Source organism: Lipotes vexillifer, unplaced genomic scaffold (genome assembly GCF_000442215.2).
Source record: "Lipotes vexillifer unplaced genomic scaffold, Lipotes_vexillifer_v1.1 scaffold1179, whole genome shotgun sequence".
NCBI classification, from domain to species: Eukaryota; Metazoa; Chordata; class Mammalia; order Artiodactyla; family Lipotidae; genus Lipotes; species Lipotes vexillifer.
Genome location: NW_006783890.1, coordinates 731,590 through 754,123, shown reverse-complemented (window position 1 = coordinate 754,123; position 22,534 = coordinate 731,590). Strand labels below are relative to the sequence as shown.

Sequence of the window (22,534 nt, the reverse complement as noted above, 5' to 3'; positions counted from 1 at the left end):
ACTTCCAGGTATAGAAAGGTGCACTCAGAGCCTTAGAAAGCTACACAAATAATCAACAATCCCTAACTCATAAGAGAGTATGCAGCTAAGTAGCCAAACATAATACATATCAGTTGACTGGGGAAAAAAATTAGAGCTGCTTAGTTTTCATTTATTAGTTGCTTTGATGTGCATATTCTTGAAAAGGGCTGACTTATAAAGATATACATTAAGTTCACAATTTGTAGTTCACTCCGTCTTCAAATAAAATAGTGGCTTATCGTTATCAGATAAAAACATTATTTCCTGCCACATCTAGAGAACAGACATTTGTGACTATGATGAGGTTCACAAACCTTTAGCACATCATTGACTCTTTTTTCTACCGCAACTCATGGAGGCAGTAAGAGCTAACGTGTAATGTGGCCCCCCCTCTCTGCATCTTATTTCCACAGGAAACATCAAACCTTCCAAAACACAATCTTCATCTATGCAGAGGTCACTTAATTGCTGAATTCACAAAGAAGGCTCAAAAGAAATCAAGAAAGATGAAATAAATGATAAGTCTTACCTATGAAAATTTAAGTATCTAACTCTTAGGTGAATCATTACAACTCTCACACATTGTTTATTTATCCTTATTTCATCCATAATTCTAATATGCTTCCTATCTGGTTTCCATTTCCCAGAAAGTCAAAAGAAAAAAAAATTAACAAATTAGATAGGGTAATGTATTTACAGAAATAGGTAAGTAGCTATAATGTCGCAGCTGTCAAGGGGAAAACTGCAAAATACAGGTAGAACTAGAACTAGAAAACAGCCATGTGTAACACTGTAGAAAAGCTCCCAACCCTCTGACTTCAGTAGGACCATAAGACTCTGACAGAGGTGATTCAAGATGGCAGCATAGGAAGAGGCTGAACTTACCTCCTCCCACAAACATGACAAATACAAAACTACATTTGGATCAATTCCTTCTGAATAGAACTAACTGAATACTTGCTCCACAAGAAAAGATAAAAGGACATCAAGATGGGTAGGAGTGGCAGAGAAACACTCTTGCCAAAAATCCCACCCACACCTGGTGGCACACAATAAGGAAGGATTTCACCAGGCAGGTGCTTCTCCTGGAGGAGCGTGGGGTTGGGGCCCCTCATCAGGCACCCCAGCCCCTAGGATCTATACCAGAGACCAGCCTCAAAAATGTCTGGCTTAGGGCTTCCCTGGTGGCGCAGTGGTTGAGAGTCCGCCTGCCGATGCAGGGGACACGGGTTCGTGCCCCGGTCTGGGAGGATCCCACATGCCGCGGAGCGGCTGGGCCCGTGAGCCACGGCTGCTGAGCCTGCGCGTCCAGAGCCTGTGCTCCGCAACGGGAGAGGCCACGACAGTGAGAGGCCCGCGTATGGCAAAAATAAACAAATAAAATAGTAAGTAAATAAATAAATTAGGCAGTATAGACAACCACAAAGACCCAAGAGACAACCAAGAGCTAGTGCAGGGTTGAATACGAAGAATCAGCACCTATACGAGGCCACTCCTTCAGGGCTGAGAAGTGGTTTTGCCTAATACATAGAAAAAATACGGAGAGCCAAGAAGTGAGGAAACAGAGAAATATGTTCCAACTGGAAGAATAAGACAAGACCTCAGAAAAAGACCTCAATGATACAGAAATACGTAATCTACCCGATAAAAAATTAAAAGTACTGGTCAGAAATATGGTCAGTGAATTCAAGAGAATGAACAAACACAGTGAGAACTTCAACAGTTAGAAAATATAAGAGGGAACCACTCAGACTTGAAGAATACCATAACTGAAATTAAAACTACACAGATCAGCAAAAGAAAAAGAATGGCGAAAAGAAAAAAACGAATTAAAAAAAAATGAGAATAGCTTAAGGGGCTCTAGAACAACATCGAGTGTGCTAATGTTCACATTATAGGGGTTCCAGAAGGAGAAGAGAGAATGGGGCAGAAAATTTATTTGAAGAAATCATGGCTGAAAACTTCCCTAGCATGGGGAAGAAAAGAGACATCCAGGTCCAGGAAGGACAGAGTTCCAAAGAGGATGAACCCAAAGAGGTCCACACCAAGACACATTATAATTAAAATGTCAAAAATTAAAGAGAGAATTTTAAAAGCAGGAAGAAAAAAACATCTAATTACATATAAGAGAACCCCCACAAGACTATCAGCAGACTTTTCAGCAGAAATTTTGCAGGCCAGAAGGGAGTGGCATGCAATATTCAAAACACTGAAAGGAAAAAACTTACAACCAAGAACACTCTGACAAGGGTGTCATTCCGAATATAGAGAGATAAAAGAGTTTTGCAGATAAGCAAAAATTAAAGGAAGTCATCACTACTACACTGGCCTTATAAGAAATGTTAAAGGGAATTCTTTAAACAGAAAAGACCATAAATAGAAATAAGAAAATATTAATATATGAAAAACATAAATCTCACTGGTAAAGGCAAATATATAGTAAAGGTAGTGAATTAACCACTTACAAAGCTAGTATGAAGATAAAAAGACAAAAGTAGTAAATCAACTATAACTACAATAAGTAATAAATGAATAAGCACCAAAAAGATGTAAAATATGATGTAAAAAACATAAACCTTGGGGGGGATGTGGTGTTTTTATTTTTATAAATTTATTTATTTTTGGCTGCATTGGGTCTTCGTTGGTGTGCACGGGCTTTCTCTACTTGCGGTGAGTGGGGGGCTACTCTTCGTTGAGGTGCGCAGGCCTCTCATCGCAGTGGCTTCTCTTGTTGTGGAGCATGGGCTCTAGGCACACAGGCTCAGTAGTTGTGGTGCACGGGCTTAGCTGTCCCGCAGCATGTGGGATCTTCCTGGACCAGGGATTGAACCCATGTCCCCTGCAGTGGCAGGTGGATTCTTAACCACTATGCCACCAGGGAAGTCCCTAGTGTTTTAAACTGTGCTCAAACTTAAGCAACTATCCACTTAAAATAGATTGCTTTATATATAGGCTGTTATATATGAACCTCATGGTAACTACAAACCAAAATTTCTAATAGATATATCAAAAAATAAAGAGAAAGGAATCCAAACATAACATTAAAGAAAATCATTAAACCACAAGGAAAAAGAATAGGAAAAGAAAATAGTAACAGAGAATTACAAAAAACCCAGAAAACAATTGACCAAATGGCAGTAAGTTCCTAATTATTAACAATTACTTTAAATGTAAATTAACTAAATGCTCCAATCAAAAGACATAGGGTGGGCCTCCCTGGTGGCGCAGTGGTTGAGAGTCCGCCTGCCGATGCAGGGGATACGGGTTCGTGCCCCGGTCTGGGAGGATCCCACATGCCGCGTAGCGGCTGGGCCCGTGAGCCACGTAGCGGCTGGGCCTGTGGGCCGTGGCCGCTGAGCTTGCGCGTCCGGCAACGGGAGGGGCCACGACAGTGAGAGGCCCACATATCGCAAAAAAAAAAAACAAAAAAAACAAACAAAAAAACAAAAAAAAACAAACAAAAAAAAAAGACATAGGGTGAGTGAATGGATTAAAAAAAAAAAGACCTATCTATATGCTGCCTATAAGATACTCACTTCAGATCTAAGGACACCAACAGGATGAGAATGAAGGGATGGAAAAAGGTATTCCATGCAGATGAAAACAAAAAGAAAGCTTGGGTAGCAATACTTATATCAGATGAAACAGACTTTAACCAAAACTGTAACAAAAGACAAAGAAGGACAATACATTATGATAAAGGGGTCAACCCAACAAGAGGATACGACATTTGAAAATATTTATGCATTCAACAGAGGAGCACCTAGATACATAAAGCAAATATTAGCAAACATAAAGGGAGGAATTGACAGTAATACAATAATAGTAGGGGACTTTAATACCACACTTACATCAATGAATTGATCACCCAGACAGAAAATTAATAAGGAAATGTTGACCTTAAATGACACATTAGACCAGATGAACTTAAGAGATATACACAAAACATCCCATCTAAAAACTGCAGAACACACATTCTTTTCAAGTGCATATGAAACATTCTCCAGGACAGACCACATGTTACGCCACAAAGCAAGTCTCAATAAATTTAATAAGACTGAAATCATCATCAAGCATCTTTTCCAACTACAACAGTATGAAACTAGAAATCAATTACAAAAAGAAAACTGGAAAAAACACAAACATGTGGAGACTAAACAACATGCTACTAAACAATCAGCCAATGAAGAAATCAAAGAGGAAATCAAAATATATCTTGAACAAATAAAAATGGGAACAACTTTCCCAAATCTGTGGAATGTAGCAAAAGTAGCTCTAAGAGGGAAGTTCAGAGAGACAAGACTATGTGAATAAGAAAATTTACAGCTGAAACTAACACAATATTGTAAATCAACTATAATAAATTTAAAAAACATTTTTTTAAAGAAATAAGAAAATTTACAAATAAACAATCTAACTTTACACCTAAAGAAACTAGAAGAACAAACAAAGCTTAAAGTTAATAGAAGGAAGGAACCAATAAAGATCAGAACAAAAATAACTGAAAGAGAGACTAGAAAAATAAAAAATAGAAAAGATCAATGAAAGTAAGTGCTGGTTCTTTGAAAAGATAAACAAAATGGATAAATCATACACCAGACTCATAAGGGTGTGTGTGTGGGGGGTAGAGTGGAGAGAGAAAGAGAAGCCAAATAAAGTCAGAAATGAAAAAGAAGTTACAACTGATACCATAGAAATGCCAAGGATAAGAAATTACTATGAACAATCATATGCCAAAAAATCAGACAACCTAGAAGAAATGGCTAAATTCCTAGGAACACACAATCTTCCAAAACTGAATCATGAAGAAAGATAAAACCTGAATAGATTAATTGCTAGTAGTGAAATTGAAACAGGAATTTAAAAACTCCCATGGGAATTCCACCAAAAATTTTTTAAATTTAATACTTATCCTTCTCAAACTGTTCCCAAAAGTTGAAAAGGAAGGAACACTTCCAAACTCATTTTACGAAGCCAGCATTACCCTGACACCAAAACCAGACACCAAAACAACAACAAAAAAGGCAAACCAAAGTCATCAACAATACACTGAAGGATCATACATCATGATGAAGCATAATGAAATAGGATTTATTCCAGGAATGCAAGGAGGGTTCAATACCTGCAAATCCATCAGTGTGATATACCACATTAACAAAAACAAAGGATAAAAATCATATGATCAATTCAACAGATGCAGAAAAAAACATCTGACAACATTCAACATCCATTCTTGATAAAAACTCAATAACGTGGGTATAGGAAATGTACCTCAACATAATAAAAACTATATATGACAAATACACAGCTAACATCATACTCACTGGGGAAAAGTTAAAAGCTTTTCCTCTAAGATCAGGAACAAGACAAAGATGCCCACTCTCACTACTTTCATTCAATGTAGTATTGAAAGCCATAGCCACAGCAATCTGACAAAAAAATAAATAAAAGGAATCCAAACTGGAAAAGAAGTAAAAATGTCACTGCTTGCAGATGACATGACACTATATACAGAAAATCCAACACGCCATGAAAAAACTACTGGAATACATAAATTTAGTAAAATTGCAGGATACAAACTTTACAGAAATCAGTTGCATTTCTATATACCAAAAACAAGCTATCAGAAAGTTAAGAGAACAGTCTCATTTACAATTGCATAAAAAGAGAATAAAACACCTAGGAATAAATTTAACCAATGAGGTGGAAGACCTGTACTCTGAAAGAATTTGAAGACATCACAAATAAATAGAAAAATACACCTTACTCATAGATTGGAAGAATTACCACTGTTAAAATGTCTACACTACCCCAGGCAATCTACAGATACTATGCAATCCCTATCAAAATACCAATGGCATTTTTCACTGACCTACAGCAAAGAATCCTAAACTTTGTATGGAATCACAAATAGCCAAAACAATCTTGAGAAAGAACAAAGCTGGAGGCAAACCATAAAACTCCTAGAAGAAAACATAGGCAGTAAGCTCTTTGACATTGGTCTTATCCATATTTTTTTGAACCTGTCTCTTCAGGCAAGGAAGGGACACAAAAGCAAAATTAAACAAATGGGACTACATCAAACTAAGATGCTTTTGCATAGCAAAAGAAACCATCAACAAAATAAAAAGGTAATCTACTGAATTCATAAATCATATATTCCATAAGGAGTTAATATCAAAACTATATAAAGAAATTTTATAACTTAATATCCAAAAATTAAACAAACAAAAAACACCAAAAAAAAAACAAAAAAACAAAAAAACAAAAAAAACCCAGAACAACCCTATTTAAAAATGGACAGAGGACCTGAAGAGACATTTTTCCAAAGACATACAGATGGCCGACAAGCACATGAAAAGATGCTCGACATCACTAATCATCAGGGAAATGCAAATCAAAACAGTGTTTATCACCTTACTCCTGTCAGAATGGCAATGATCAAAAAGACAAAAAATAACAAGTGTTGGAGGGAATGTGAAGAAAAAGAAACCCTTGTACACTGTTGGTGGGAACGTAATTCATGCAGCCACTAGGGAAACCAATACGGAGGTTCCTCAAAAAGTTAAAAATAGAACTACCATATGATCCAGCAATCCTACTTCTGGGTATTTACCTGAAGAAAACAAAAACTCTAACTTGAAAAGATATATGCACCCCAATGTTCACTGCAGCATTATTTACAATAGCCAAGATACAGAAACAACCTAAGAGCACATCAAGAGAAAGTGGAAAAAGATGTGACTTATATGTACAATGTTTATATACAATATCAACAAATTCAGCCATAAGAAATAATGAAATCTTGCTATTTGCGACAACATGGAGGGACACAAAGGTATTATGCTAAGTGAAATAAGACGGAGAAATACAATTTCTCTGTGATTTCACTTATATGTGGAATCTAAAAAACAAAACAGAAGCAGCCTCACAGATACAGAAAACAAACTGGTGGTTGCCAGAGGGGAAAGGGGTTGGTGGGTTGGGTTCAGGCAGAATCAGTGAAGGGGATTAAGAGGTACAGACTTCCAGTTATAAAATAAAGTCATGGGGATGTAATGCGAAGCATAGGAAATATAGTCAATAATATTGTAATAACTTTGTGTGGTGATAAATGGTAACTAGTTAACAAGGTGACCACTTTGAAATGTATATAAAATATTGAATCACTATGACACACATATGAGACTGATACAGTACTACATCTATTACACTTCAGTTTAAAAAAAAATGAACCACAAGGGAATCACTGTGTAATAAATGACAGTCTTAATGATGATTCCAAACTACCAAGGTTACACTGTATTCAAAAAAGTTTATTTAAGTAATAAAGTACCTAATATACTTTAGAAATACAGTGCTCAAAAAGACAAGCTTTTGTCAGCTGAAAGATTTCCTCACAAGTCTTGCAGAGGCTCATTCTTCAACAGTGCAGAGTAAGTCACTTCTATAGAAGAAACAGAGATGTGGAAGCACAAAGAACTTTAGTGATTTATGGTAAATAAAAAGGAAGCTTGAATCTATGACTGAAAAATGATAATAATTACAAGTATATCTATACAGAAAATACAAGTTTCAAGAGCTTAACATCAATTAACTGCTGCCAAAATAAATATTTAAAGAAACCAAAAACAAAACTGCTTAATAGTGGGACACAAAATACAACAAAGAGGGAGGAGGACAAACCAAGAAAGTGAATGAAGGAAAGCGAGCAGCAACTCCCCAAAGTGTTTTTACAAACGGGGATTCAGATCAGAGGAACAAACACAAACCTGTCTAGGAATATGACCAATGAGGCAACAGAAAGTGACTAAAAGTCAGTTATAAATCAAAAATGACAACCAAAATTCCACAGTCTTAAATTATTTAATCCAGACATTATCTAACCCCTCAGATTTGCTTGGTGCTATGTTGTTTATCATTCTCCATTTGAATGAAATGTGGAACAAACACAATACTGGTTGGAGAGAGTGTTTCAGAGCTAATTCACCCCTGAAGGTCAGGGTCAGCAGTATTATTGTGTTCACATAATTTATTTCTTCATATAGAAAAATAACATGTCAAAGAAGGGATTAAAGTACATTTTATTTTGAAATAATCAGCTGAATCTCAAACTTCAAATAAATGGATCTTAAAATGTTCATGAACTTCAGAATCTCAGTATTCTAATCTAGTGGTTATCAAACTATTCCCTTTGGCCCAAAAGGGACCAAACTGGCAAGTCTCAACAGTAACACCCTTTCCATGTCTTTAATATTATAAGTACATTAAATTTCTAGAAAGACTTATTAAAGAATTCTACTTCTTAGAAAATATTTTAAAATCATCTAATCTACCTTATTGATTCACAAATAAAAAATACTCAGACCACAGTAACCTCCCCAGGTCTCCCCATTCTCAGGGGACATCCTGTCTACTATTCTGCAGCCTTGATGGTCCTGGTCCTGGTGTTATGAATAAGTCCTTTTCACTACTACCATTAAACTTACTGTCATAGCCTTCTGTATCACCTGGACAAAAATCTGTTCTAAATCAAGTAATCACCAACTTCTGCCTCCCCAGCAATCCAAAAGTGAAAAACAATTTATGAAGAAAGAAATTAAGACCTACAGAAAAATTATTTTAGCAATACATAAGGTCTACCAGACAGACTGCTCCCTAATTTATTTACATTTGACTAACAATGTCTCTAAAATGTGTTAGAGAAAATGTTCTACACATTTATATATATATTAACACAGTTATAAGTTGATTAACAATAAGCAAATATATCCAATAAAAATATATATCATGAGCCCAATGTTGACTTTCACCACCAGAGAACAGTAATGTTGAGATTCAAATCGTGATTTCCTGATTAAGAGACAAGATTTTTTTAAAAAGGGAACAAAAATGTAGGAACAAGTAAATTATAAGTAGCAAAATAAATACAACTGTATACAGGAGAAGAATTTAACACCTATGGTGGCAAATGTAGACCAGGTAATCTATTTTCATTATAACAAAGCCAGAATAAATTATTTGACAATATTATTTGCTTACTAAACGAAGGCAACTATTTTTGCTGGTGGCAGGTGTGGATTTTTTTCATCAAAGAACATTAAAAGGGTGAGACATAATGATACCACTTGTATGTTTAACCAACAGTTCTGATCCCCTCTCATTAATCTTTGACAGCTGATTATGTGAATAGAAAGACATGATGAATCAACACATACGCCAGTTTTAAAAAGAAAAATCCCTTAAAGCAATCTCCGCATCTAAATGGTAAACACAGAATGAATTCATAATCTGGCAATTTGTTTTTTTTTTAATTCAAGGCAAAAAAATGTATGAATGAGTCTACCTATTTGTAAAAACGTGAATGATCAAAACAGTGCAGTCACTGGGCTCTCACACTGTGTAAGTTCAATTTGAAATGTACATCTGGTATAGGATTCAGCTGTCAAGTGGGATCAACTCAAAGGACATCACACAATCTATAAACCAGCTGGAAGAAGCCATCCAGACTTTGCCCTGCCTAACTCTCTCTGGGCGATGATTAGACAAATCCTCATAGATGATATACTGTGTGCAGAAGTGCTGATCAGAATCAGGTTTGGCATGGTACGCGACTGTATTGATGGTTTGAGTCACATCACTGTCTGGCTTGGGCTTTCTACTGAGGATCTGTCCCCCAGATGCAGTGACAAGCTTAATAAGGCTGTCCTTTGGATGGTGTTTGAAGGTTCCCCCAAAATAGAAATAGCATCCATCAAACAGCTTTGGCAACTGAAAAAACAAAAAAAAAAAAAGCTCATTAAAAGCAGACCAAAATATTTAAAAACACTGCATATGAATAGGGAAATAAAAAGAAAAGTCACAAGCAGTTAAGAAGCTACTTAATGAGGTGCTAGGACAAGCTGTATTTCAAATAAACCGTTTAGGTAAAAAAAAAAAAAAAAAACTCATGTAAATAAAGGTTTCCTATACAATTTTTTCCTTAAGACTAGTGCTTTTCACTCTTCTCACATTTTAGGTGTGCTCTGTGTGTGTCTGTGTGTGTGTATGGTACACATCCACATAAAACCTGTTCATCAAGCATCTTATATCAGAATATTTATTCATTTATTTCGTGGGACTTAAAGCCCCAAGAATTCCTTCCTAGGGTAACTGAAACATGCTTCACGGATACCAAGCTAAACTTAATTGTAAGAGTAACAGCTTTTCTATGGAGTTTTCCATTTCTGCCCATCCATATTTAGGTTCCTATATACTACCAATCTAAGGTCCCCAGGGCAGTGACGTGGGAGTGTGGCCTCCAGGATTCTAGAGATGTTTTCCTTAGAACACAATATATTATATGGCCATGGCTAGGGATCCAATTAGATATGAAACACACTTTTGTGAGCTTTACAGAAAAAGTTTCACAAGTCCCTTCTACAAAAACTTTTCTTTGGCATTTTTAATATACCTATATGTCAACAGGGTAATGGAATTTTAGCCATTAAAACTACAATATATGGTAATAAAGACATGGTTAACTGAATCTGAGCAGTAGCTCTAAGTCTTCTCTCAAGCTACTTCCTATATCTGAGACTCACCTCAGATTCTGAACGGTTTATGGGAATGTTCAAGATGCCCAAAATCTAGTAACAGTATGAAATTATTACCTTCTGGTTTTTACTGCTCATTGTAATCATCTCTCAGAACCAAGTGCTTGAAATAAGCACAATTAAAGTTTTAATCAGTCACCTGTACTTGTTGAAAGGGCAGGAGAAGTTTTTCCTGATGGTAATAATAGTATTAAGTTATAATAAGAACAATAAAAATAGTATCAAAAGGAAAATACCAGCTGTTCTCTGTTGAGCCTGCTTCTATGTGGTCCTTCAGGAATTTCATACTTTTCTTCCTGTTCATATTCTTTTCTTTGTAGACATGCTTTCACCCCTGGGGAAAAAAAAACGAGGATAAAAGCAAAATAAATATCAGGTGAGCATTATTTCTTTCACATTGAAATTATGCCATTTACCTAAGTGATTTTTCTTCTTCATGGTTAAATATTGTTCTGAAACAGAAAAAGAAACCTTACTTATGCCAAAACAAAATGTAATAAAACTGGTTTTCCAGGGCTTCCACGGTGGCGCCGTGGTTGAGAGTCCGCCTGCCGATGCAGGGGACACAGGTTCGTGCCCCGGTCCGGGAGGATCCCACATGCCGCGGAGCAGCTGGGCCCGTGAGCCATGGCCGCTGAGCCTGAGCGTCCGGAGCCTGTGCTCCGCAACGCGAGAGGCCACGACAGTGAGAGGCCCGCGTACCACAAAACAAAACAAAACAAAACTGGTTTTCCATATAAAGAAAATGTAAGAAATCTTTTCTTCAGAGGACTGAGCAATGAAGTAGTACTGAATACAAATTTTAGTTTTCTTTCTGAAAAACCTAAATCAGTACATTATTTCATGTACAAGAATAAAAATCTAAATTTTAATTTACAACCATTATCAAAATTAAAGTAATGAAAAGTCCCTCATTTAGTTCAGCCCACAATGATCTGACCCTGAGGTCTTATCATCTGCCCCACTCATTCTGGTGGTCCTATGCCTAACCTCCTGTTAGACTATAAGTGACCTGACATTAAGGAAAGTACTTGAGTCCAGAACACCTCGTTTATTAAGCTGGTCGAATAACAGGGGCTCTACAGCTCTTGTTAAAATAAACAGTAAAGCAGAGTCTGGGACGCGTTTGGAATTGACAGGTACTCAATGAAGTCACCAGTCTAGAGATGACTTGGTGAATATTTCAAATGTTTTAGAGCTGCTTCAACTGAGATATTCCAAGACATTGCATAATATATAAAAGTTAGAATATTTTAATGACTGAATACATCTATCTCGCCAAAAGCAGAGCTTTGTCAAGGGACTGAATTTTTTCTTAACTTGGGACTATGAATGCATATTCCAGTTGAACGCTCAACCCTGGCATATCTATAATTCCCTATCATGTGATTCTTAATTTTTTGCTAATTTTGCCTGGGGACTAAAACATCCCCAGTGTTTTCAATACAAGGATCATATTTAGCTAAGTTTGCTACGCTGAATTCTACTCTTCTCACTAACATATCATAAATATGATGGTTTTTATAAAAAATTGTTGGTTTTTTGCATGTAGCAAAAATTATGTTTTAAAAATAGAATTTTTAATAACTACTCACAGGGTATAAAAAACTATCTTTCCAATGAAGCTAATACTAAAATATTAACTTTACTGTATACTGAAAATGAGTCTCAAAATAAAATTTGTGACTAGGTCAAAATCATAGGAGAAACACTGACAGTGTGCTTACATGACATCATATATTGGTTCTACATTAAACACCAATGCAAAAAACATTACCAATCTAGCCAAATCAGTGACTTACCTCAAACTCATTATTTCACATATAAATTATTACTTTTACTTTTTATCACTTAAGCATGTAACCCCCTTCCTAAACCTCCTTTCCTGATGATATTTGAAGAGCATTTATACCAGTATCTTTAGATGAACTGTATATGCCAGCATATAAAGCCAAGGACTGAACACTGAATACTCCTATAATATCAAGTAACTGTAACAAGTAAAGAGCTAATGTCTAACTACAAAAATAAATAAATGGGCTGTGCCTATGCTGGCTGCTTATCCATTTTATGGGTTTATTTGACTGGTTATTTAAACTATCACAAAAGCATACTAAAATGGTTTCAATTGATCCAGGCAATATGCCAGCGTTAGTCAATCAACAGAATGTAGTCTTAACAGATACTAGAATGAGATAAGCATGGCATCAAGAGAAATGAGATGGCAGACACCAAGAGGGCAGCATGGCACTACCAGAGGAAGATGCCAGAACTCTTTCAGTGTAAATATGCCTCAAGTCACAAAACTTTCAGCCTTATAGCAATTGTTCAGTAAATTTCTGTAAAGGCAGGCAGAAAAATCCAATGCTCTAATTACAATTACTGAGCTAAATGAAGAATGTGTTCCCCTGATATCCTTTTATTCCAAGTAACAATTTGCCAACTCTCTCTACCACTTAATATCAGCTAAAGAAGGAAAATAGAGCTTCCCCCTGAAAACTAAGTAACAGTTTCTAGGTCTATAACAATCTGTTAGAATTGCCGTTGTAGAACAGAAAACGTGGAGAATTTTTTGAAATTCGGGTGTGACATCTAGTCCAAAGACTGTAACTCGAACACCTACAAGGGCCACTCAAATTACATAATCATGTGGGGAACCTTGTGTTAAGTGGTAGGGAGTTATGGAGACTGTAACAAATAGGAAAATGTACATCATACCTAAAGACACAAAAATTAAATGATTATGCTGAACTAAACCACATAAATTTTATCTGTTTTGGACTTAGATTGCCAATTTGACTTGATGCTTGTCTAATCAACCTCTTCATTTCATAGATAAGGAAACTTAAATCCTAAGAGATTTAAACAGCTTTCCCAGTGATACATGTGAGATGAGAATTCAGATATCCTCCAACTTCTAGATCAGTGTTTCTTTATCTTTATTTCATTAAAAAAATAAAGCATCTTAGGAAATGCCACATACTCTCTACTCAGATTTAATATACTGTATCTCAAAATAAATGACATAACCACTTAACAGATGACTAAATAGGAGGATCCTTATTTTTAAGAGATTAGCCAAAAAGTATACCAAAATGTCAAGAACTGCTGACTACCTGGGAGTGGGGGGTTGGAGGGGGGAGAACAATGCATTTGGCTTTGTCTTCAGTGAATCAATGAGTTTGTTTAATCTGACTGATGCCAAAGCTGCCACTCTCTCATTTGTACCCTATGAGTTTCAGAATGTTCATACTTCTCAGTGGACATTTACGATAATTACATTTAATATCAACTTCCTAGTAGATTTCTTTTGAGATAAACCAATTGAACTGATTTACCAAAACAAGAATGAAATGCTTTAAACTTTCAGCAACCTAAATGCTGATATATTAACATCATCAATGAAATGGAAGAATCTACAAGCCATAATACTACCTAATTAACAAACCTAAATAATAGATAATATTTTAAGGTTTTAATTACTCAACGTAAGTTAGTTAAGCAAACTGCAGCAAGAAGTGTTAAATCTATTTTCCATGTTAAAAAAACTATCAGAACTTTCACAACATTCCTAGTCATAAACTCATCTAAAGTATAATATATACTGTAATCCTTAATCTCTATAAAGATTTTAAAACAGGTCTTTTTCCACCAATTTAAAGATACTTCCTTACTGTATAGCACACAGAACTATAGCCAATATCCTATGATAAACTATAATGGAAAATATAAAAAAGAATATATATGTACAACTGAATCGCTTTGCTGTACAGCACTAATTAATACACTGTAAATCGACTATACTTCAATAAAAAAATACATCCTAAAACTCAACCAAATTATATTTTGTATTTGTACTTAATAAAGTCCATATTATTCCATTATCTGCCAATAAAATAGTTCAGCAGAAATGGATTCTTGTGAAGAAATATGCATATGCAAGGTCACTAGTTAACTTTCTCAGCTAAATAGGAGGATCTGAATCCAAACTGAAATGACTATACATGAATAATTTATATTGTTTATGTAAACACAGGAGATTTCTGAATATGCCAGAATGATATGTACTTTAAAATGTGTCAAGCCACTATGCTTGTAAAATGTATGCTTTATATCATCTTTCTTACTTTTCACATGTTCTATTACATTTTAAGATTTTGACCAAAGCTATCATTTTTCAGAAGTACAGGAATCAACTACCTATCTTATTAAAACTAAGATTCTTTTCAGCGCAGATGTATTCCAGATCATGTATACCATTTCAGGTAAGCTTTCCTTTTGCCCTGATTTTATTACTTTTTTATATAGAGGTAAGCAGCCCAATTCCCAAAGTACTGCTTAACTGAAAGTCATTAACTCAAAGTCATTAAAGTAGCTCTGGCTACCTAAGCAAAGTCTAGAATCTGTATACTAATGCAGCTTATGAATTCTGGGATATGATTTTTTTTTAAAAAAAAGAATTTTGTACCATCCAGAAATGTATTCCTTTATTCTGAATCTCTAGGAGCCACTCTTGCCTCCTACCTCATAAAAGCACATATATCCATGGATGTATATTTTCATTTCAGCTGCATGAACCACGGATGATGTTCATTAATCTATATTAAGATTAGTCACTTTTCCTAGTTTTAGAAAGAAAAAAAGGATTGCACAAATGGGAGGGAGTAGAAAAAAGGGTTTCTGAATCTACAGCTACATACAAATGATTATAGAATACAATGAAGACAGAATGAAGCGTTCAAATGGAGATCTGTTAAATGTCCAAAGAGCTAAGTATCCCTCCATGAAGACCACAGAATGTGCTTACTCTCTTCAAAAGCTAGAGCAATAAATAAATTCCTAATTTAAAGAACTGTTATTCTTCTGAAGCCACTGTCTATATGTAACTGAAACAGCACTGAAAATCGGAATTAAATATTACTCTTAGCCAACACTAAATGTTATCCTAAAAAAAAAGAAAATACAGAATCAAGTATTTTATGTCAAAATCAAAACTCCTAATAAATATGTCATTAGATCCAAACTGGGCACTTATGTAACTCAAGAAAACCGCATTATTAGTAAAATAAACACTGAAGAATTTCCTTTCTGATTGTACTGAAAATGAACACCCAAGTTGTAAAAACAACAAACTTATTTTTAGATGCTTTTCTAGTAGGCCTTTTAGTCAAATAGGCTATGATATCACTAAACTTCAGACAAAAGGAAATGGCTTTTAAGAGGAAACTTCTTACAACAATGACAAAAATGGAAAAACAACTTTCACTCTCACTGTAATTTTTAAAAAATAGGATGGCAAGTAAAAGAATAGCTAAGCGCAATACTATGAAATTCCATAGTGAAGAGTGGAAGGACAATAAAATGAAGGCTGAAAATGTAAAATAAAAGGTAAATGCTCCTCTCATGCCATCATAAACATTTAGATTTAGGAAATCAACTGTCACACATCATTAGATTTTGTGTTTTCATATAAATACCACTGAACAACTGTTTATTTTTGGCTACTTTTTAAGCCAATATTCAAATTATAAGCATATTTATACATAAAAATACATTTCCTCATAGTATAGTTTGCTAAATTTATTTATTTTACTTAATGCATATTGAGAAGCAGGTCAAATTCTATCACAAAAATATATTACTGTATCATAAAATTTGCTTGGGCAAAATCTGGGTATCAATTCTAAAACCTTGTATTATGAATAATAATATCAAAACAATCCTCAATAATTTAAAAACTCATACTTGGTGTTCTTTGTTAGTCATATATTTAAAACTGAAATATTTATGTAAGACTTCCATTTTTATTGGACAATAACCATATTAAAATTTATCTGCTAGGTCTGCACAACAGATATCAACAATCTGGTGTACCAGATTGGAGCAATGTACATACACAGGTTCTAATTTCCCTGATTAAGAATGAAACCCTCTGGTGGCGCGGTGGTTGAGAGTCCGCCTGCCGATGCAGAGGACGCGGGTTCGTGCCCCGGTCCAGGAAGATCCCACATGCTGCGGAGCAGCTGGGCCCGTGAGCCATGGCCGCTGGGCCTGCGCGTCCGGAGCCTGTGCTCCGCAACGGGAGAGGCCACAACAGTGAGAGGCCCGTGTACCGCAAAAAAAAAAGAATGAAACCCTTACCTACCCAATTAATTTTTAGAAAAGATCAAAAAGAAGATCTAATTGTTATTAAAACTTGAGAATTTGAACTTCTTCATAAAAAACTTGAATTTAAGAGACATACATCGATTTTGAAACTGTTATAAACAAACAGACCTCCACCTACCAATCTACAACTGTTTTGATTGTTTCTTACCCTGTACATATTCACACATTTATATATTGACAGTGAAGATATAATTGTTTTATGCTCTTTAAAAAATTTAAACGAATTTGTTTTTTCATATTCAGTCCTACTAATTACCATATAAAAATAAAATTTTTTTCAGAAAACACCTTTAAGCATTCCAGAATGTTCTCAATTTTCTCATATTCTGGTTATCCCCCCCTACTTCTTGTTATAAGAAATAACAATGCAAATAATTTTTTTTCTTTCTTTTGTATTACTTGCTTGGAGTACATTCTCAGAAGTAGGACTATTATATCAACAGATGTTAATTTTTCTTTTATTCTTAGACAATCTTTGTAAAATATTTCTCTAAGCATAAAGTTGCCTAATCAATCTTAGCCGACAGAAATGCTTTGGTATATTTATTTTTTGATAATTAGCAAAATATGACTAGTAAAAACTACCTGTATTTTTAAAATTCCACAGCTCACTCAACATCCATTCGAAGAAATAAATTTGAATAGAAAAGTATAAGTTTATTAATCTGATTATGAAGTTATTTATAAAATGATGATATAAAGATTGCCTCTTAGGCTCCATCTTCCTCATCTAAAACAAAAACAAAAAAACACCGTATCTGGCCCTTCCTCTCCTCACAAAACTCACAAAACAAACACAAGTCCAGGGCAGAATGTCTGGCACATTCCCACAGCAATTCCCTTAGGTGCTAAGGCCTTTCAGAATTTCTATAGCAGCAATTTTACTTAAACTTAGATGAGAGTGGGGAAGAGGAAGAGATTATGAAAGAAAAGAGGACAACCATTTGCTCTCCCCTTCACAATGAGATGAGAAATGAAGAGGCAGAATTAAATTTTTTTAAAAAAAAGCTTAGGCTAGATGAGATTTTGAAAGTATGAGATTAGATCACTCCCTAACACCATACACAAAAATAAGCTCAAAATGGATTAAAGACCTAAACATAAGGCCAGAAACTATCAAACTCTTAGAGGAAAATATAGGCAGGACACTCTATGACATAAATCACAGCAAGATCCTTTTTGACCCACCTCGTAGAGAAATGGAAATAAAAACAAAAATAAACAAATGGGACCTAATGAAACTTCAAAGCTTTTGCACAGCAAAGGAAACCATAAACAAGACCAAAAGACAACCCTCAGAACGGGAGAAAATATTTGCAAATGAAGCAACTGACAATGGATTAATCTCCAAAATTTATAAGCAGCTCATGCAGCTTAATAACAAAAAAACAAACAACCCAATCCAAAAATGGGCAGAAGACCTAAATAGACATTTCTCCAAAGAAGATATACAGACTGCCAACAAACACATGAAAGAATGCTCAACATCATTAATCATTAGAGAAATGCAAATCAAAACTACAATGAGATATCATCTCACACCAGTCAGAATGGCCATCATCAAAAAATCTAGAAACAATAAATGCTGGAGAGGGTGTGGAGAAAAGGGAACACTCTTGCACTGCTGGTGGGAATGTGAATTGGTTCAGCCACTATGGAGAACAGTATGGAGGTTCCTTAAAAAACTACAAATAGAACTACCATATGACCCAGCAATCCCACTACTAGGTATATACCCTGAGGAAACCAGAATTCAGAAAGAGTCATGTACCAAAATGTTCATTGCAGCTCTATTTACAATAGCCCGGAGATGGAAACAACCTAAGTGTCCATCATCGGATGAATGGATAAAGAAGATGTGGCACATATATACAATGGAATATTACTCAGCCATAAAAAGAAACGAAATTGAGCTATTTGTAATGAGATGGATAGACCTAGTGTCTGTCACACCGAGTGAAGTAAGTCAGAAAGAGAGAGACAAATACCATATGCTAATACATATATGTGGAATTTAAGAAAAAAAAGTCATGAAGAACCTAGGGGTAAAACAGGAATAAAGACACAGACCTACTAGAGAATGGACTTGAGGATATGGGGAGGGGGAAGGGTAAGCTGTGACAAAGCGAGAGAGAGGCATGGACATATATACACTACCAAACGTAAGGTAGATAGCTAGTGGGAAGCAGCCACATAGCGCGGGGAGATCAGCTCGGTGCTTTATGACCGCCTGGAGGGGTGGGATGGGGGGGGGCGGATAGGGAGGGTGGGCGGGAGGGAGACGCAAGAGGGAAGAGATATGGGAACATATGTATATATATATAACTGATTCATTTTGTTGTAAAGCAGAAACTAACACACCATTGTAAAGCAAATACACTCCAATAAAGATGTTTAAAAAAGAAAGAAAGAAAGAACAACACAGAAACCATAGAAAAATGTATTAGGATAGAAAGTATTTGAGGGTTCTTGCTTTCCTTTTATAAACCCAGCAGCTATTTAAAGTAATCGTCTCAAACTCTAAACCTATTTCTCAAACCTATTTGAACTTTGTATTAGACAATATGGGGATATGAACTTCAGTAAGAGATTCCATCCACCTTTTATCCTAAAAGAACGATTGATATTAGAGTATATTATTCACTACTGAGAAAATCACCAAGCAGCACGCTATTAGGTCAGCTTGAGTCCATCAGTGATTCTATAAAAATGACATGACCAAGCCAGTAAAGTGACAAAACTTCCATTTCTTAAAGAAGGCGGATATTTGGAAATGAATCATGTAGTCTGTATACGTAACCAGATGCAAGTTTGGCAAATTCACAAGAACTAAACTTACTGGGTAAGTGGTAAATGTCTTAATATTCAAAATTTCACATGGCTTCTTTATTACTGAGACCTTATTATTATGAAAATCCATTCCCTCCTATAACCACAGGCAAGGTTTCTGGCACAAGTTCAGTACAAAAACATCTATAATCATGGATCCATTTTAAGTCATTTTTTAAAATACTGAGGCCCCAAAAGACTTGCCCCTTGATTAGAAAGGGAAATGAAAGTTCAAAAATAAGAGACATAAAGAGAAACTTTTTTTTCTATGTAAATGGCCAATCAGTCCAACTGTTTATCATACTTGTTTAACTGGTTGACTGGCAGTCTAGTAACAGATATTGACGAGAACAGACAGAGTAGCATTACTAGTCACAGCCGACTCAGACCAAATCAGTGGAGACTACCAACACAAGAAAAGTGGTAGCTGTATTTTATAAAGACATGAATATCCGTTGCTAAAAGGAAACTTTTTTACAAACCAAGTTAATTTCAAACAACAGATTAAAAAGATTTTGATTAAATCAAGCATCTCTGCCATAAAACCTTCAAAACACAAAGCTATAAAACAAAAGATTTTTCAAAACTAATCCATCATTTGCTTCTTAAAAGGAAAGTTTCATTAAAAATACTCACTATTCTTTTTAAACTTTTTAATTTGAAATAATTATAGATTCATAGGCGGCTGCAAAGAAACATACAGGGAGGCTCCATGCACCCTGTCTCCAATGTTAACATCTTACACAACAATAGCACAATTATCAAAAGCAAGAATTTGACACCGATACAATCCAAAGAACTTATTCATATTTCATCAATTATACATGCTCTCTTTTGTGTGTATGTGTGCGCACATGCGCACGTACATCTGACATTTAATCACATGTGTAGACTGTGTAACATAACTACCACTAGGATCAAGATACTCAACTGCATCATAACAAGATTCCCTGTGTACCCCCTTTATAGCCACTATTCTTTTATAAACAATTAGTTAGCAAAAAAGATCATTTCACTGTCCTATATTAGCCATCATATCACAAGTAGATACTTTAGTGACTGAGGAGTAGAAAATAACTTTGCATGAGCTTTCTTTTTATTTTGTTAAGTCCTAGGTGAATCCAAGGTTAAGAAAAACAAACAAGTGAGAGCTGGGAAGGTGAGAGGCAGCTCCAAAGGTGGTGGTGTTTGACTACGTAACTAGAAAGGGGTAATGGGGACACATTTTCATCAGAGGTTTAGAGACTACCTAGTATATTTGCCCCAAACCAGGTAGTAGAGTGCAGTCTAAATTGCCAAACAGCTTCCTAAAATATACCATATTAGCTAAGAGAGCAAAAGAGAGAGTTATACAGTTAAGTTTTTAGGAATCAAAAAGGGAAAGCAACAAACTACCTTCATTTCATAGTTATATATTTAAAACATGCATTTATTAAATTAAATATATCATGTAACAGTAATACAGATTGTTTAAGCTTACAGGTCTATTACATAATCCATTTACTCTTAATTAAAACAGCTGGTACTGCAGAATAAAAGATTTTGAAACACACTTGTGCATATTTACTAAGAACATCTAAATGATACCATTAATATGAGACGCTTTTTCAAAATGCAGTGACTAACCAGAGGTAAAAAAAAATTAGCATAAGGTCCTTAAATAATTATTGGCAGTAGTGTATTATAAAAATGAAATTAGTCAATTTTATTTCATTATTTAATTCCTTTTGTAATTCTCCCAAATCCAATACTTACATTCAAATTTTAGGATCCAGCAACCACTGAGAATCCCAAGCATACATTTCAGGGTGCTTTGAACTGTATCACCAGGAACAATGACATGAGTTACTGGAAAACAAAAAAAGCAATAAGAGAAACAGAAATATAAACCGAAATAGTTTTTTAACCAGTCTGCTTTTTATAAGCAGTTAGTCTACATTTTATAAACTTATACCTGAATTTTCTTGAAAGGCAACAATTTTTATACTTAGGTATAAGACTTGTTTTATTTAGTTTCATTCTCTATTCTGGCTACCAACATGAAAAACCAGATCATAAACCATATATCTTAAATCCACAGTAGCCAACACAAATTTTTCTTTTCTATTTCAAATTATAACTAAGGAATTAAAGCATTACACTGCATTACAATTTATTTGTCATTAGCAAACTCACAAAATTGCTCTGATGTATTGTTCTGTCTTAAAATAGATGCAAAGCTTTAAACTTTATATTTCCTAACTAAATTAAGACTTGTAAGTAAGTAGTTTATAACTGTAAAAACATTTTAGAATTATTACCAGATTCAAAGTATATAGTCAGATCCCAATGGTTAAAACATATAAATTATCAAAGGGAGCTCTACAATGGAATTACCCATTTAAAAATTTCTTCAACCAAAATTAAATAAATAAATAATCCTCACCTGTACTGTCAAACTCAGCACATTTTTTAGCCTTAAGAATTGCTGCAAGCTCACTGAGCATTTTCTGTTGTTCTGAAGAAAGTCCACTGCCTATAAGTACAAGAGGCCCATCCCTGCGCTGACCAGTGTTTACCTGTCAATGAAAGAGGAGATGCCAGTGTTAAAAACATTTAAAGATAAGAGAAAAATTAAACTGACTTTCAATTGATACAAGCTTGGATCTCATTCCTTAGTTTATCTAGTAATTCCCCAAAATTTCCATTGAACCTTAATGCTCAATGCATTTGAATAACTGTTTTTCTATTTCTTTACCCCCTTCTCCCAATAAAACACTACTTGGGCTAGCTGTCTATACCCAGGATGTCTTGTTTCCTTGATTCTATTTTTTTTAATAAATTTATTTTATTTTTTATTTATTTGTGTTTGGCTGCATTGGGTCTTCGTTGATGTATGGGGGCTTTCTCTAGTTGCGGCGAGCAGGGGGCTACTCTTTTTT

At 35.0% G+C, this 22,534-nt stretch overlaps 1 protein-coding gene across 4 annotated transcripts in view; it reads right to left on the bottom strand.

Moving 5' to 3' along the window:
* Positions 1-9,352: 9,352 nt before the first annotated feature.
* The window catches only part of BARD1 (BRCA1 associated RING domain 1), a 71,208-nt gene continuing 58,026 nt past the window's right edge, over positions 9,353-22,534 (bottom strand). Inside the window, exons 3-6 of one of the 4 annotated variants that reach the window (XM_007456413.1) lie at positions 22,039-22,171; positions 21,369-21,461; positions 10,853-10,950; positions 9,353-9,792 (exon numbers count right to left, since the gene is read on the bottom strand). In XM_007456413.1, the coding sequence (XP_007456475.1) occupies positions 9,460-9,792; positions 10,853-10,950; positions 21,369-21,461; positions 22,039-22,171 (657 nt within the window). In that variant the 3' untranslated portion in view covers positions 9,353-9,459. The remainder of the gene's footprint in view (positions 9,793-10,852; positions 10,951-21,368; positions 21,462-22,038; positions 22,172-22,534) is intronic. The other 3 variants (XM_007456412.1, XM_007456411.1, XM_007456414.1) reach the window with 3 other exon arrangements.